Raw genomic sequence first — 15,904 nt, forward strand, 5'->3', positions numbered from 1 at the left:
AGGCAGGGGCAGGCAGGAGCAGGCAGGGGCAGGCAGGGAAGCACTCACTGGCCGCGGGAGGTGTGGACCAGCAGCGTGATGAGGGTGGAGGTGGCAGGGCAGACGCAGTTCAGCGCCAGCATGGCGTATTTGCACTCCTCTTCGCAGACGACGTGATCTGAAAGGCAGAGGGGACCGTCACGATGGGCAGGGGGATGGATGGGTTCCTTGGCCAGCCTGGTGCCAGGGGGTGCGGTAATTTTGGGGTGGTGTTGGGGGGTGGGTGTTTCCTCCTGCCGTCAGTCCAGGAGGGCTTTCAGCCGATCAACGGCCCATAGGGAACACCACAAATGGGATTAATGCAGGCAGGAGAAGAGGGACGCAGGCTGGAAACCAGCCAGGTGGACACCAGCCTGCCAAGGCCACCACCGCTGCATCCGCAGGAACGCAAACCCAAGCACACGTGGGACTGGTGTGCCCGCACGCAGCCCATCCCGGGGCAGCCCGGAGCCAGCTCTCCCCCAGCCCCAGGCTTTAGTGTGCATCATGATAAGGGGGCTGATGGCCCTAAAATATCTTCCAGCAATGGGGAGGAGTCTCAGCACCAGGTCACAGACTCCTCTGAGATGGAAACACCGCTGGAAACATCTATCATGGCAGGTAAGACAGCCCAGCCCGGCAAAGCGAGCGGTGCTGCCCACCGCCGCACAGCCCCTCCGACTCACCGGCAAACTTGACATGAAACTTGTTTTCAGGCTTTAAGATCTGAACATAGAGAGGACAGTTTGGAGCAAAATCTTTCACAGCCCAGGCTCTCAGGATGGTCTGGTGGTCCTAGCCAAGGAGAAGAGCAAGAGCTACTTGTCTGATGGCTTATTTTCCCCAATGCTTCTACACCCGGGATGAACTGCAAAGCACCCGGCCACCACGGGGACGTACAGCAAAGGCTCCTCCAACACCTGCTGCTAACGGGGGATAACCGCCCTCTCCTGCTCCCCAAAATCCAGCACCAGTGGGAAACTGGGACAGCAGAAGGAAGGTGAGCCTGCAGGGGCTCAGCCAGCGGTGTGCTGCTGCATGTCCCTGTGCCATCCCCGTGCCATCCCCATGTTTCTCCATGGTCACTCCCTGCCTGTAGGGACCCTTCGGCAGTTTCTCTACAAGCAGGAGTGCCAAGTGCCAAAGGAGGGAAGGGCCAGGCAGCACCTTGGCAGAGGGAGGGAGCGTGGCACCCCTTGCTCTGCACGTTAGCACCTGCAGAACAGACCCTCCAGCAGGGCTGCATGGGCTCAGGACAGCACGGACAGGCAGGAGCTGCCACCACGGCACTGGCAGCATCCCTGGCACCAGCCGGCAGCGAGAGCTGTCACCGCTGCCACCCACTCCCTCTCCCAGGGCTTCAAAACTAAGATCTTCCCAGCAAAGTCTCTGCCCAGGCTGGGATAAGGTTGCATTAGGGGAGGAGGTTTTGGGGTGAGCTGCCCAAAGGAGTGTGGGGTGCATAGCCTGTGTGGGTGCTCAGGGTACATTGCTCAGCACTCAACCCCAAGCTCTTGCCCTGGCTGCATCCCAGTGCGCTCCTGTGCCATGCAGAGGCAAGATGCAGTGATGACCCCGGTCCCTTCTGGCCTGAGAAATGAATAATCTCCAACCGTGCCAACCCCCAGGCCTGGCTTACCGCTGCGGTGCGGTCCACCTCGTTTCGGCTGCTGAGAATGAAGCAGGCTTCTCCGTTGTCCATCCTGCAAACAGAGAGCAGCAACCCCATGAATTGCATGGGCCAGCAAAGCCGGGCGTCTGCCCATAGCAGCCAGGATGCTGCCAGCCCCCTCCGAGACCCCAGCGAAGGCATGCAGGGACGCCCATCATCACACATCTGGGCTGACATTACTGGGGACCCTCCTCTGCGGCTCCAAGGCCTGCGGGCAGCTCAGCAGCACGGCAGGACCGGTGGTGCTGTGGATGCACAGCACGTCCCTCTGCTCACTTGGCTCTCATGAGGTCCTGGTCCTTCAGCGCAGAGCCCTGGAGGTAGATCACTCGCTGCGACCACAGAGGGATCTGCAGGACCCGTCGCACCTGGATGTCCATCTCTGTCGGGCAAAGTATCACCACGTAGTAATCCTGGAAGAGAGAGAGGCTCGCGTGGGTCAGCAGGCTGGCGGTCCCACACAAACCTGCCGCAGCGAGCTGAGAAATGGGGTTTTGCTGCCTGAGAGAACGGCTCCTCTGGGGCTTCTGATAGTTGTCACCATGTGTGACACCCCCTGCCCCTGCTCTACGGCCCTGGCAAGGGTTTTGGAAAACGCATCGGCAGCTTCACCACGCTGTTCTGCATAACGAAGCCAATGCAGACACATCTGCATGCCCACAGCAAAGTGGAGCCTCTTGCAGTTACAGAAACAAGCAGGATTTTAAAGCTTGAATGTGTGGAATCAAGGCTGGGCGATGGTAATGAAGCATATGTGAGTGTTGGAATGAAATGCAAATCTGAAACATGTCTGTGATGCTCTTGTCCTGGGGAGAGGGAAAGGCACAGTCATTTGCTTGAAGATCACTCCCTATGTGGGGATACTCCAGTTAGAGCTGGGTAAATCCCACCGAGGTTTAACAATTACATGTTCTGTTTCTGTCCGAGATTCTTCATTGAGTAGGACACCCTCCAATCTAGAAAAGTCCCTCTGGCCCCTCTCCATGTACTTACACACTGCTGTAACAGGCCTGGCCAGAAAACGGGGTGCATCAGGCAGCGAGAGCCCCACCACTGAGATGGCAAAGCGAGGTGGTCCTACGGTACCACTTGTCACCTCTCCTCGGCCAGTGCAGCATGAGCTTCCCAGTGCAGGGCTGGATGTTTTTGCCTTATTCTTTGCCACATCCACTGTAGCTGGGCAGGGCACTCACCACCAGCAGCAACCCAGCCATGCCCAGTAAGGCTGCGAGCCTGGCAAGGGTAAGCGTTGACCGAGCACAGCGTGGCAACACGCCTGGTCCTCACCTGCAGGCGTGGGTGGGCGTAAAACTCGTTGAGGAAGTCCATGAGGAGATCGATCTTGAGGGAGCTGACACAAAGGACGACGTGTTTCTCCGTCTGGGCTCTGTGACGGCTGTAATTGCCTCCCGACTTCTGCCGCTCCATCCACAGGTAGACAAGCTCCTCGAACTGCAAACGAAGGCAGAGAGCTGATGTCCCCATCGGCAGGGCTGCCCGGGTGCAGGCTCTGCATCCCTCCCCATCCTCGGCTGCGCTGGTCTAACCTGGAGTGGCAGCACGACCAGGGCAACACAAATCATTATCACGACGAGGAGCTGGGAAGGCCAGATCTTTGGTGTCACGTCTCCGTAGCCCACAGTGGAAAAGGTGACAATGCAGAAATAGAAGGACTTGAAGAGGGAGAGCTTCTCGCCTGCTCTTTCTAAATGCTGGATGCCACAGGTCCTAAAGGGAGAAAGGACACATCACAGCGAGTGCTTCCCTGCCTGGGAGACAGGCAGTGCCCGTAGCGCCTGCTGAAGTCAGCGGGGAACCCTAGAAGGTGACTTACACCCATGTCCATAGAAGAAATGAGTCTGTAACATGCTGTCAGCATCAGCAGTGAATTTATGTCACCAACAGAAATGATTCAGCTAATGGCGCTTACAGACGAAGGAGTTAGTTTGATGTGGTTGCTCACCAAAGCAGCACGGGCAAGTCTAGGTCCCAGGTGATGGGTCACAATAAGACCATGCCGTGGACAACATGTTGAACATCACCTGGGCCCTTCCCTTGCATTGCAAAAGTGTGGAAGCAAGCAGCTGTCCCAGTAAGGCTCTGGAGGGACTCGGCCCATTGGAAGGGTTCTCAATTACAGGGGGGACGCGCTCCAGCAGGCAGGAGGCAGATCCTGTCGCCCACTCCCAGTCCTGTGCCATTGCCCTTGCAAAGCCGTGCCACAGAGCTGCCTCGCTCCCCGTGGATATGCAGACAGCGTAACTCCACAAACTGTGGTTTCAAAGTCATCTTGCTAAACACAAGTGTCACCTAAGCTGTCCTGGACACGAACTGTAGCCCTGCCGCATCCACCAAGAAACACGTCCACAGCCCCAGCAGGCAGGAGGTGCCACAGGCAGGGAGCACTGATGAGCTCCGAAATTGCGTTAGTCATTCACATCAGAGGATCGTCTTTATTGCCAAAGACTCATGAGCCTAAAAGCTTAATTTCCTGTGCGTCCAGCAACTTAATGGCATTATGTGCTGCAAATCCAGACCAAGGGAGCCAGAGGAAGAGTCAAGAAGCCTAATTCAAAGCTAAGTACCCAGCAAGAAGAGCAGACTCCTTTCTAGAGAGATGCCCTTGTTGTTGGCAATGTGCAGGGTAAAGGGCCCAGTTAATTAGCAGGAGCCCCAGTGGCCTGTTACACAAATGAGCTCAGCAGCCACAGTAACTTGGTGGGGAGGAAGAGTGTGGTCGGAGCCAGTGAGTGCAATGGGTCCTGGTGAATGAGCCGTCACACACACCGGAGCTCATGTCCCCGCGGGAAGCTGCTGTCCCTGCCCTCGACCCCGCAGAGCTCACAGCCCCACTCCCAGACTCGCGTGTCCGCATCACCCATCTCCCTCCGACGACCCCCTCATCCCCACATGCGCCCGTTCAAAAGTTTCTGTTAAAATCATATAATTAGGGAGGATAATTAGTTTCTAAAATAGGAATTGATCTTCCCAGTGTTCAGTGCGCTGGGGAATGAAGCCAGGCAGGGAGGAGCCCGGTGCCGGGGGCTGGTGGTGCAGGGGGGTCTCCCAAAGCTCCAGCAGATGTGGCCATGCCCAAGCCAAAGCCCATGGACACATGTGGAAACCTGGGCCACACTCCTTGCCATGGCTCCCTAATTCCAAAATTCAGCCCGAGGAACTGCAACTTGTCCCATTAGCAAAGAAAGGATGCCAAAGACTTGGGAGTTCAGTCCAATCAGCAGCCCTAAACAGTTAGGCTTTCTTCAGTGTACACAAACCTCTTAGGCTGAAAGATCCAGCTAGAAGACACCACTTCAAGACTGAACATCCTCTGGCTTCCCAAATCACCTCATTAGGTCCTGGCAGTGCCATCCCACCACAGCTGGAAGGTCCCACCTCCCCCTCCTGTAAGCCCTACAAAAGCCCGGCTCCGCCAGTCACCCTTGGGACGTGCAAAGCTGGTTTCCCTGGATGAAGAAGGTGCTTTAGTGAAACGAAGAGCAACACTCACCCCGTGAAAACGAGACACAGGAGGGTGCAGATCAGAATGAGCACCTGGTTAAACATCGCAGACTGGGTCCTTTGTATGGCTCGGTGCAGGTCGTTCTGGGAAGAGAGGAGAGGACTCACCAACTCGGGGAGGCTGAGGGTAAAGTAATCCTCCAAGTACCAACTGGTGTCTTGCTGGGTCCAGCAATGCCCCCGCAGATGGAGGTCAGGCCAGAATTTGGCCCTTGGAAAGGGATGTGCATTTCTGTGAGCAGGTTTGAGCTCTGCTGCCAGGAGAGACAGCTCGAGTGGGCATGTGGGAATGGCTGGAATATCTCGTCCTGCTGAAATACCATATCCTGGGGACAGCCAGAGGCTATCCCTGTCAATATGCGGCCAACAGAGTCAAGGTGGCTCAGACCCCAAAGGACTCCTTCTCTGCAACAGGTCACAGCCCAGCATCACCAGTTGGCAAAGCCTCACATCCCCCCAACACCGGCACGGCTGCACGCAACTGAGCACCCAAAACCTGCCCGAGAGCCGGCGGCAGGCGAGAGCATCCCTCCCAGCCACACCGCATCCCCGGGGCAGAGGGACCCAGGGTGAAAGGGGTGGGATGCATCGGGACACTCACAATCATGTTCTCCAGGGCGTACTTGGCAAGCCAGCAGTTCAGAAACACAGGAATGAACAAATTCCGCAAAGGAGGCCAGAAGATCTATGAAAGCAAGAGTTACTCGCAGAAAAATCCATGTTCTTTATCAGAAAAAGCTATAAACAGCCAACATGAGCCCTGTCGGGAAGGGGTCCATCTCCAAACTAAGCACCGGCCTCTGCAGAGGCTGCCACCAAACGCTGTCCTACTCCCCCGGCTGCGGCGGAGCAGCTGAAAAGGGAGGATGGTTTGGGGGATAACACTGCAGAGGAAGTCACTATACTGAAAAATACTGAAGCAAAAATTTCCTGCCAGCTTGAAAATCTACTTGGCCAGACATCCATTTTTCTTTATTTCACCACCAAAACTACAGTACTTATTAAACTTAATGCTGCTTTAAAATTTCACCAGGAAACCCTCACCGTGATAATAAATGGCACCGTGTTGATCATCTCAAGGATGAATGAAATGCGAAAAATCTGTTCCCAGATGTTCCCCTGAGGAATGAAAAACAAATAATAATTAAATAAGCTTAAAAATCTGCCAATGACAATTAAAAAGCTCCCACTCTGCCACAGCCCTTGCTAGATGGGGGAAGTACACCAGAGCAGCCAGAAGATGCTCTGGTTTGCCTGCGGGAGAGAGATGCCGTGCTGGCGGCAGGCACGCTGGAATCAGTAAAACCTTCCCAAACTGCTCAGTCCTTTCCGCAGCCACGACATCCCTCTGTCCGTCACTGCTGCTGCCCAAAGCCGGGGGACAACAACACTTCAGGCAAGGGCGGAGAACGAGAGTGACTGATACAGATCGCTGGCACTCAGACCAGGCGGGTGACGCAGGGTCTGTGTCTCTTCTGCCAACTGTCCCAGGGACCCTGAGAAGATGCCATTTGTTAAGGTCACTTTTCTCGGCCATTTTAAGGGGCTTTGGTCCAAAGAAGGCAGCTTGTGGCTCTCCCTGCCTGGCTTGGAGCAGAGCCTGCTCCCTCCCGAGGCAGCAGACCTCGGCACAAGCGGGAGTCACGCTGCCGAGCTCAGCTCCAGGTCCTCAACCTTAGGAAACTCGGCATGTGTCAATCTGCAACCCCCCTAAAAACAGCGAGCCTTTGTAAAACAGTCCTGAATTTAAAGGAAAGTAGAAGAAGAAGAGATCCCCCAGCTCTGCTCTGCACAACACTTATCCAGCAGCCTGAGGGGGAATGAGAAAGGAAAACAGCCACAGGCAGCTGAGACGTTGCGGAGACAAGTGTCCTCTTGGGATGCTTCAGGCTTCAGACAGCTCAACGAAGGAGAAATGAATTCATGCCAGGGGCTCAGACCCAGGCGGCACATCCCTGTCCACCGCCCGCCCCGGGGCACTTACCTTGTAGCTGAGATAGATGAGCAGCATGGTCTCCAGAAAGCTGATTAAAGCTATGCTGACCTGCAGAGACAGACAGGCAAAGGCTGCTGAGGGCTCGTCCGACGCGCCGTCAGTCGCTCAGAGCTCTGCCGAGCCCTCCCTGCCCTGCGTGATGAGGAGCCCGTGGGTAACGCAGACGAGGGCTTGTTTGTTTGCTTTCCCTGCACCCGTTCGGGTTAGACGTGTGAACGTCAGCCACGCACGAGCGGCAGGCTCTGAGCAGGCAGCCCTGAGCAGAAGCCGACGGGCGCTCAACCCTCCTGCAAGCGATTCCCCAGGCAGCTGCCCGGCCTGAAAACAGCCTGTTAGTGGTACAGCTGCATCCAGGCTGGGGAGGAGTTGAGCCAACCTCATGATTTTATCTTCCTACAGCTTGTCCTCTCCTATCAGCCCCCAGGATTTTCACCCAGGGCTATGTGGCTGCTTCCAACAGAAGCCCCGGCTCGTTTTCTGCTCACCCAAGACAACCCGTTGCCCCTCGCTGTTGCGGGCAGAGGATGCACAGAGACCCGCTGGCGGCAGAGCTCAAACCCCAGCTCCTGCTGCGCTCCTGCATGACCATGCCCGAGGTCTGGGCACTCACCTGCACAGCCCACAGTGGCATTTTTCTATCCACCCAGAAGATGTGTGACCTGTGAAGAAAATTCAAACTGGATCTAAACTGTAGCCCAGCTAATTGTAGCCCAACCTTTACCCCCCCACCAAATGCAAATCTGAGGCCGTCACTGATGCAGGATCCAGCACAGGACTGGTACTGGTGTTCCTTACCACACGGTTTGTTCGAGCAGCCTCTGCACTGGGAATAAGCCATTCCCAAGGGTGCACCCACAGGCGCTTGTCAATTGATTTGATCCTGGGATGCTGCTCCACATCCCTCGAGCAGCCCCATGACCGAAAAACGGCCACGGGCAGCTGCCAGCACCAGGCACATCCATCGCTATGTCCCCACATCCCAGCAGAGCCAGACCCCAGCACTGGAGCGACTCTTGACTCACCAGTTTATCTTTGTGGACTGGTTGAACGCCGTGTAATTCTGCTTTTCGCATTCCCAGCTAGGAGAAGAGAAAGACAAAGCAGGGGAAAGCAGTCAGCAGTGGCGGGGGAAGAAAAAGGGGTGCTGGCATGGGGTCCCCAGGCTCATGGGGTGCCCTCACCGCACTGTCCTGGTGCTGGGGGAGGCCCCCGGACAACATGCCCACGGGTCCAAATGCACGCTGGTCCCTATAACCATGGCTTTCGACAGGAGCCTATCTCACCCAGGCAGTTTTTAACATCTTATTACTGGAGAATAAGACCCGCCAGGTACTTCAGTCCGTACCAGAGATGCTGCAAAATACTGATACTGGCCAGGCACGGGGCTCCCTGGGCACAGTGCTCAACCACAGGGCTGCAGCTGGGAACTAATTACCAGGTTACAATTAGCAAACACTACTGAGCTTCAGCTTCTAGGACAAGGCTAGCTGGGCCCGAGCAGCCTGCCAGGCAGGCAGCGCTGAAGCCAAGTTCTCCCCCTGCCTTGCTGCAGGGGATGCATTCCTGCTGGCCAGGGTTTATTTTGCCACAAACCCTCAGGAAAGCGGACTGCCCTGAAGAGCAGCTGTGGTAAACCTTTCAAGGATGTGTGTCTGTGTCACGCTTAATTCTTGCAGGTTTGAAACCACTTTTGGACCACGCAGATGTACTTAGTAGTCTGCAACCTTTACAGAGAGAAAATCAAATTGCTAATTCTCCTAGCTCTTGACAAAAAAAACCCACACTGTATGTGAGCTAAACAAAGCAAGGACATATTAAAAATAGGCTTTTACTGAAACCCAGAGCAAAGCTGATGTATGTAATCATCTGTCACCTCGGGGATCTAAATGGCACAGTGTATTTCCTTCCCAAATGCTTAAATGGGATTTAGCATAAGTGTCTTCAAGGGCATCAGCGTTCAGGAAATACTTGCACGGCAATTCACTGAAGTCATGAGCTCTTGCCTGCGTCTGAAGGCCACGTTACACCCCTGACCATTAGAGCCAGACAGCATTTGGAAATGAACGTGACGCTGAATTTTTCCACCACCTTTTCCCCGTGCGCCGTGCGGGGCCAGCAGACGCCCACGTGCCTCTCCGTGGGGCGTGAGCAGGGAGCAAAGCCCGCCAGGACCGGCGAGTTTTGCTAAACTACCAATTCAAACAGCCGGAGTGAGAAAAGCCGTCCGTCGTGCATCCTCGCACCCGGCGAGCGGCCGCCGCCGCACCCACGCTCACCACTGCCCAGGCTGGGCTGGGGAGCCCGGCGGTGTCGGCGGGGGGCACTCACCATCCTATACCCTCCTCCGGGTTGTCGAGCAGGACGCGGACGATGTACAGGAGGCAGGTGAGCAGCTTCAGCGAGAAGTTGAAGAGCCGGATCCTCAGGCCTGCGGCAGAGGGGAGCACGGCGTGGGCCAGGCAGCACGCCCCGGGCACCCCAGGCACCTTCTGCACCCCACAGCACAGCACCTTTAGTTTCCTACGAGTTTTGCAGGGTGTCGCTCATGCTTTGCCCGGGGCTCTACACATCCTACCCAGTGTCAGATATATAGGAAACCAATATAGAAATAAGCAACAATGGGTCAGCTCCTTGCTGGCCCCGATAGATGTGAGAGACAAATGAGGAGCTGCTGGAGTGTATCCCCTCATTAACAGGCATCCATTAAAAAGCATCAGATAGGCAGGGCCAGGGCCCCGCTCCGCTCACTGCACTGCAAACAGCTTGCAGGAGGAGGGACGGCGAGCAAAAGCTGCTGCTTTATCCGGTCTCCCTCCCCAGCCAGTTCACTGGGTTATTACTCAAATTACAAGTGAGAAATTCATCACATTTTCATTAAAAACTTCCCCGTGGGCACCCTGTTGTGCTATGCTCCAGCTTTTTAACAAGACAACAGGATGCAGGGAGGAAAAGAAAATGTGAATTTATAAATTAACGAGCAGACTCCCTCCAGACGGCTAATGACATCTCAGAGAAAGAAAATAAAAACACCATTAGTCAAGTGGATATTAACCCGGCTGGCTGAAGCAGGAGTGGGTAACTCACAGCCTGCCTCGGCTGTCCCCACAGCCGCTGACCTCCCTGCAGGCTGGGGGAGCATCGCCGGCTCTCTGACGGGGACATTTGCTCCCTGACTCCCCCCAAGCAGCTCCCAACACCCACCCTGCTCCCGGCCAACTTGTCCCAGCTGGTTCCCATGCTATGTTTGTCCCCAGCGAGCAAAGGTGGCAGGCAGCATCCCCTAGTCCCCGTTCATCTGCGTTCCCACCAAACCCAAGTTGGCCAACACCCAACAGAAAGGCCAACAGGCAGCGGCAGCCCTGGGCTGGGCAGCCAGCGCTGGGGACACTCAGGGAAACAGCCACCAGCAGATGGCAACGGCTTCTCGTCCCACGACGAGGACAGAGAACAGCTCTCGAGCTCGGGCAGGGTTTGGTTTCTCCCGGCAGACGCTCACTCTGCGCATGGAGCACTCACTCGATCGCTGGTTTTTGATGAAGAAGAGCTTCAGCCGCTCCTTGAAGGTGTTTTCATTCACGTAGAACTCGACCTGCACCCTGAGGGGAAAGCACCCAGAGGAGCCCATCAGCAGGGTGACAGGTCAGACCTGGAGCCCCACAAGAGCTCCGTTCCCCCATCCCGGCTGGGTGACCCCCCAGAGCAGCCCACAGCAGACCCCAGACTCAGCCCCAGGCTCCCAGCTCCTCCCACAGTACCAAATCACCGGTACCACCAGCCGTGAGCACCAGGACATGGTGCATCGACAACTGCCAAAGCAGCAAATGTGACCCACGGGGCCAAATCTGCTTTGGGTTGAGGGTTTGCTTTCATTCACGTGCAACCAGCTGACTTTGGACTTGCAAACTTCTCCTTTCCCGCATGCTTTACAACATTCAAAGCCCCTCAGAAAAGCGGTGGCCTTGGAGCAGTCTCCCCCAGCAATGTTTTATCTGCTCCGATCCTCTGTGGCTGCAGCAGAGCAGGAGCCGGCGAGGGCGACATCCCCGGTACACCCATGCCCTGGCTCTGTCCGGGTAGGAGCAACATTCAGCACTGAAGCTGTTAAAAAACAAATCTGATCTAAAAGGAGAAAAATTCCCTTTGTTGCTAAGCTACCGCATTTGGCCATTCCAGAAAAAAAACAAGAGCTGCCAACCAACTCCCAACGTCACTTGGCATTCGGAGCCGCTGGTGACTTGTGGCACAGGGACAAGGCGCCGTGGCAGGGAGTTGCCTGTCGGGGCACTTTGTAGAAACCAGCAGGGAGGAGCTGCAGGTGAAACCGAAAATGGCCCGTCCACCGCTGTGACCACCACGGGCACTTCTTCATCTTCAGCTGCTCCAGCCTCCATCACCGACTCCCATCCGCAGCCCTCCTGCCGATCCCCCCGTGCCGGGTGGGTGCCCACAGCCGTGTGGATGGGGCAAAGCCTCACCAAGGCTGGAGGTTCCTCACCACGGATGTCAGTGGGGTCTGGGATCAGGCAGACCCGGATTAAGGGTGTGCAGGAGAAACCGGTCCCTGCTTAGCTCATCTGCCACCCACCTCTCCTATTACTTTAGAAACGCCCGCAGCCCTTTGCAAACTCACTTATTCACACTAGGCAGCGTTATAAATTACACTCCCGCCTGCTAAGTGCAGGCAAAAAAGAGATGGTTTTCTGATGCCTCGGCTTCAGTGTCTAAGCAAGACAGTCTGTTCATTACTGTTACAGCTGATAATGGAGTTAAGTGCAATGAATTAGCCATTTCCCCTATTTCACTGTATTCAACAAGTCTGTTAAGTAAGTGCTACTATTATCACTATTTTTTTAACTGCTTGGAAGAGGTCATCAAGATCTCATTAATCAGGCACATTACTAAGCCAAGACATAGACCAAAGTGAGCAAATCCACAGTGAGAGTCATTAAACCTATCTCCCCCTTCTACTTCGCCTGTGCAACCCCAGTGCACACATGGTGCCAACTCCAGCTGAGCGTGCTGCCTGGCACACGCCACCGAATCGTGATTTATTGGAAAGCAGCTGCTACACGCTCTGACAACAGAGGGATAAACAAATATTTACCGAGCGTTACTGCTGAGCTGATCGGGCAGCAAACTGGGAAAGGGTTTTACGAGACCCTTATTGCTCAGGAGTCCCTCGTCTTGATACCCACCAGCGCCTGCTGGCATTTCACAGCCAGCCTGACTGCTTGTGGGCAAACTGCCCAGCATGTAAAAAGCAAGGCACACGCTTGAGAGCTCCTCAGGGCTTCTCACGGACTCCCTTATCAGTTGAAAAGTCAGATTTTTAATTTACAAGGCTCTTGCGTACAAAAAGCAAACACACAGAGAGAAACCCATCACCTCAGGCACGATAGCTGGGATAAAATTTTACACGAGCTATCAAACTTTGCATGCTTCTGCCATAAGGCAGTAACCGCTCTCTGGCTTAACCTCCCTCGGAGGGACGCAGCGGGAACCACCGGCAGCTGCCTGGTCTGGTGGCTGGCAGGGAGCGGGTGACAGGCTGGGGGTGGCTGACCCGCTCCGAGAGCCTTGTCCTTCAGCATCTCCCTAACGCTGCTGGAGCAGCACAGCCTGGACCGGGTGCAGCCGGGGAGGTGGGTGAGATGCAGCCGTCTGAGCCCCGCCGGCTCCAGAGCTGCTGCGGGCAGAGCCGAGGGGCTCCACGCTGCAGGGTCACCTTGTCCCCATCGACGGTGCTGGAGAGGAAAGAAATCAGGAGCCTTAACCGGGAAGCAAACACTGAGCTCCTGCTGCCCACCTGCAGGCATGTCCTCTGCGGACTCCGTGCCCTGCCCGGGTCCCTTGGCAGGACGTCACGCACCGAGCAGCTCCGTAACGGAGGTGACAATAACCAACAGCCTCGGTGGGGCAGTCGCTAACCCTGTTAAGAGGTTTGGCATGTGTGCTGCTTAGAATGCCGAGGGGAAGGATGCCCAGGTATGGCTGGCAGCACTCAGCAAGCCCATCAGCAGCGATGCGAGCGCGTCGCTCCTCGCCAGGACATTTCACAGCATCAGCTGAAGAAAAACGCTAAAACACAAATGCACCTGAGGCAGCAGCTGCGGGGGCTCACCAAGAACATATCTCACCCCAAACGTCCCCAGCCAGCAGCGGCAGGGACAGGACCTGAGCCTGCGTCTCCCCTGGGGCCCCGATGCTCGCGGGGACCGGGCAGCCCAAGGAGCAGGGAGGGCAGCCGGGGGAATTTGCACCAAACCCGCTGCGTGTTCACCAGCCGCACTCGCTGGCATGAGAAGGGAGCGGGCAGGCGGGTGGGCAACCACGGACCCCGCTGTGGGGACGGCGAGCGCTGGGGAGCGAGCAGCAGAATTTATGAACGCCGGCTCAGCCAGCACGATGCCTTAGGAGCAAGCAGCCATAAACGCAGAGCTTCGTAAGCGCAGGTTTAACACGTGTTAAAATTAATTGTTCCCAAAGCCAGACTTGGCAAATAGTTTATCTGTGTCAGGGCATAAATCAGCTGCCGTAATTGCTCATGACACTGCACACACAAACTAATTGCTCCTTCTCCTTATTAAAAATACCCAGGAAATGCCAGGAACTGGCCTTCAGCTCTGTCATGAGCGCTGGGCACCCCATTCATCAGAGTCCCTGAGGATTAAGTGCATCGAGGAGAGGGAGACTTCAGGGAGCATGATTCCTCTCCCAGACATTCGCTTCCGCACCAAAGAAACAAACAGCAGTATAAATCTCTGTCGCCAGACAGATGGTTTGCTGATCTATAGTGTTGCAGCCCACCTCGAGACTATGAATATAAATGCTGATGGATAAGAGAACTGAACGATTAGAAGAGATCTAACTTTTTGTGACAAAAAGTAGCCCATGTATTTATCCATCATAATGGCTGCAGGAAGAAGAAACACTTGGAAAGCAACTGAAGCAGGTCTTGTAGGGGAAAGGGGGTATTTATCACTGCTAAGAGATGAAGAAATAGAACATAGAAAGAACACGTTTCTGTGCAGACAACCTGCGTCGCTGGTTTCTGGGCTGAGCCCCTGGAGCTGTACGGGCTCCTGCGGGCCGATGCCCTGCCGAGCTCCGACAGCGCCCGTGGTTCTGTCTGGAGGAGGAGGGAGGGCAGAGCAAGGGCTCGGCAGGACGGGGACCAGGACACTGCCCTGGTCCGACGCTGCACCCGCTCTGTGGGCACCAGGTTAACTCAACACCCCAGCACCGACCCACTGAGCGAGCGATGGCTTTTACCAGGCAGCAGCAACCACCCAAAAGCATCAAAGCTCCTACTGCACTTCCAGCTGAGGGAAGGAGATTGTACCCTCTAAAATATACTCTTGAATTTCGTTGTCAAGAAGTTAACTTCAAATAAAAATCAAGCTAAACTCCGACTGCATTACCACCCCAAAACACGCACCCCGACTGGCTTTGCCTTCACAGCAGCTCAGCCAAGCTGGGTCATTCAAACTGCCCCCTCCCCGCTGCCATGGCCAGGCATCTCTCCTGCCAGCCAGGCATCCCTCCCGCTGGCCGGGCAGCGTGGTCCCAGCCCAGCCCGGGCAGCAGCGAGGGGTGCAGGCAGCAGCGAGGGGTGCAGGCAGCAGCCACGGGTGCAGGCAGCAGCCACGGGTGCAGGCAGCAGCCACGGGTGCAGGCAGCACGCCGCTCCCCCCTCCTCGCCCCGGCTGAACCTCCCCGGGCCACAGATAATCATCACGGTACAAGTTTAGTTACAAGCCCTCTGCTTGGAAGTGTAATTACTGCTATTATGCACTTCATAATGCCTGAGCAATTTCATTTTCTTTGTTCGGTTATTTATTGTACTTTATTAATCTAAGATTGGAGGCAATTTGTTCTAAGATGATGAGTTCCCAAAAAAGACACAATAGTTTTTTTGGAAAAGTGCAGGATGCAAGACCAGGACGAGCACAGCCCGGCTCGACGGCATTAAAATAGACACCGAGGAGCACAGCCCCAGCTCCATACTTGTGCCTTCCCCAGAGAGCTGGGGATAAACACGCTCCCCTTAAAGATGAGTAAACCACGAAAAATAGCAACCCACGTGCAGCCCCACGCCAGGGCTCACCCGCACGGGCAGCGCAGGCAGGGACGGGGGACGGAGACGTACCCCCGAGCTCTGCGTCCCCGGGAGACTTACATGGGCAGTCGGGCGCAGGCAGCTCCCCTCTGGTCCCCGCGGCATGTGACAGTCACCAGGCATGGCCTGAAAACTGAGACAGCTCCAAAATCCACCGGCCGGCCACGGGAGCGAGCTGCCACCCCCTGCGCTGGGATGCTGCCCAAAGCCTCCCTGCTGCCCTGCTGCTTTCCAAAAAAGGGCTTAGGTGCCCAGGGAGTTTTTGCTCTATTTTGTAACAGAGACTTCTTGCCATGAGAAGGGTATCTTCCAAAAAAATATGGCTCTTGAAAGACAAGAAAAAAAATCTCAGCATCTCTCCGCAGCTCCAATCCTTGCTCTCACACTCTGGCTGGGTGGGAAATGCCGTTCTTGTTCCAGGAAATTTCTCAAGAAACTTCCCCCATCATGTAGTGGGATGCAAATGAGACTCTTCAGAGATATGGGGAGAAAAAAAAACAAAATAAAACCAAAAACTCTGCAATCTGGTGGCTGCCAACACCCACTTCTGCCAAGATGGTGTACTCTCAGATGAGAC

The 15,904-nt window shown here is 55.5% G+C and overlaps 1 protein-coding gene across 1 annotated transcript in view; it reads right to left on the reverse strand.

The window, feature by feature from the left end:
* The window catches only part of KCNT1 (potassium sodium-activated channel subfamily T member 1), a 33,494-nt gene extending 18,072 nt beyond the window's left edge, over positions 1 to 15,422 (reverse strand). Inside the window, exons 1-15 of the mRNA XM_075055121.1 lie at positions 15,388 to 15,422; positions 10,725 to 10,804; positions 9,537 to 9,636; positions 8,231 to 8,287; positions 7,819 to 7,867; positions 7,197 to 7,256; positions 6,257 to 6,331; positions 5,814 to 5,897; positions 5,202 to 5,296; positions 3,238 to 3,418; positions 2,978 to 3,142; positions 1,967 to 2,103; positions 1,658 to 1,721; positions 705 to 813; positions 49 to 157 (exon numbers count right to left, since the gene is read on the reverse strand). Coding sequence (XP_074911222.1) covers positions 49 to 157; positions 705 to 813; positions 1,658 to 1,721; positions 1,967 to 2,103; positions 2,978 to 3,142; positions 3,238 to 3,418; positions 5,202 to 5,296; positions 5,814 to 5,897; positions 6,257 to 6,331; positions 7,197 to 7,256; positions 7,819 to 7,867; positions 8,231 to 8,287; positions 9,537 to 9,636; positions 10,725 to 10,804; positions 15,388 to 15,389 — 1,367 coding nt within the window. The 5' untranslated portion in view covers positions 15,390 to 15,422. The remainder of the gene's footprint in view (positions 1 to 48; positions 158 to 704; positions 814 to 1,657; positions 1,722 to 1,966; positions 2,104 to 2,977; positions 3,143 to 3,237; positions 3,419 to 5,201; positions 5,297 to 5,813; positions 5,898 to 6,256; positions 6,332 to 7,196; positions 7,257 to 7,818; positions 7,868 to 8,230; positions 8,288 to 9,536; positions 9,637 to 10,724; positions 10,805 to 15,387) is intronic.
* Positions 15,423 to 15,904: the final 482 nt, after the last annotated feature.

The sequence above is a fragment of the Buteo buteo genome, chromosome 23, assembly GCF_964188355.1.
Source record: "Buteo buteo chromosome 23, bButBut1.hap1.1, whole genome shotgun sequence".
Classification (NCBI taxonomy): domain Eukaryota; kingdom Metazoa; phylum Chordata; class Aves; order Accipitriformes; family Accipitridae; genus Buteo; species Buteo buteo.